We start from the raw sequence: 589 nt of genomic DNA on the forward strand, positions 1-589 counted from the left end.
TTAAACAAAGTAATTACAAATAAGGAAATATATATTTACGTATAAAGTCATATATATACATTTTTTTCTTAAACTACAATACATATACATTTCATGTATCATCATTGTCCTCCATATCCATCTTTTCTTCATCGTTCTCTCTCGTGTCATCTGGTACTGTAAGTTTCTTAAAACCATGGTTTCTCGTGTACATCCCCAAAAGTAGTAGCTTAAAAACTGCTAGCGGTTTACTTAATAATTTCTATAAAAACATATAAGGATTTAGTTTTAATGTCTCAATGCAAAATGTTAAAATATATATATATATATGTGTATATAAATTTATATACCAGAATTTGTGCTTGCTCCGGTGTTAGTACTTCATTCTTTTTACAAACTGTGAATGGTTTAATCAAAGTAATAACTCCCTTTTTCATTGACGTAGGCATACCCAATTGTCTCAACTGTGGTTCCATGCTATGTTGGAACTGTGGCAGAGGTCCTTCAGGTAATTCCACTGTTTCAGGTGTTACAAATCCAGAACGGGCATATTCCATTTCTTCATAGTTCTCTGCCCATTCTATTACCTAAATACAAATAGATATATAAA

At 30.9% G+C, this 589-nt stretch overlaps 1 protein-coding gene across 1 annotated transcript in view; it reads right to left on the bottom strand.

Moving 5' to 3' along the window:
- The window catches only part of LOC108754515 (mRNA turnover protein 4 homolog), a 1,377-nt gene continuing 788 nt past the window's right edge, over nucleotides 1–589 (bottom strand). Inside the window, exons 3-4 of the mRNA XM_018496881.1 lie at nucleotides 330–566; nucleotides 1–241 (exon numbers count right to left, since the gene is read on the bottom strand). Coding sequence (XP_018352383.1) covers nucleotides 92–241; nucleotides 330–566 — 387 coding nt within the window. The 3' untranslated portion in view covers nucleotides 1–91. The remainder of the gene's footprint in view (nucleotides 242–329; nucleotides 567–589) is intronic.

The sequence above is a fragment of the Trachymyrmex septentrionalis genome, unplaced genomic scaffold, assembly GCF_001594115.1.
Source record: "Trachymyrmex septentrionalis isolate Tsep2-gDNA-1 unplaced genomic scaffold, Tsep1.0 scaffold8, whole genome shotgun sequence".
NCBI classification, from domain to species: domain Eukaryota; kingdom Metazoa; phylum Arthropoda; class Insecta; order Hymenoptera; family Formicidae; genus Trachymyrmex; species Trachymyrmex septentrionalis.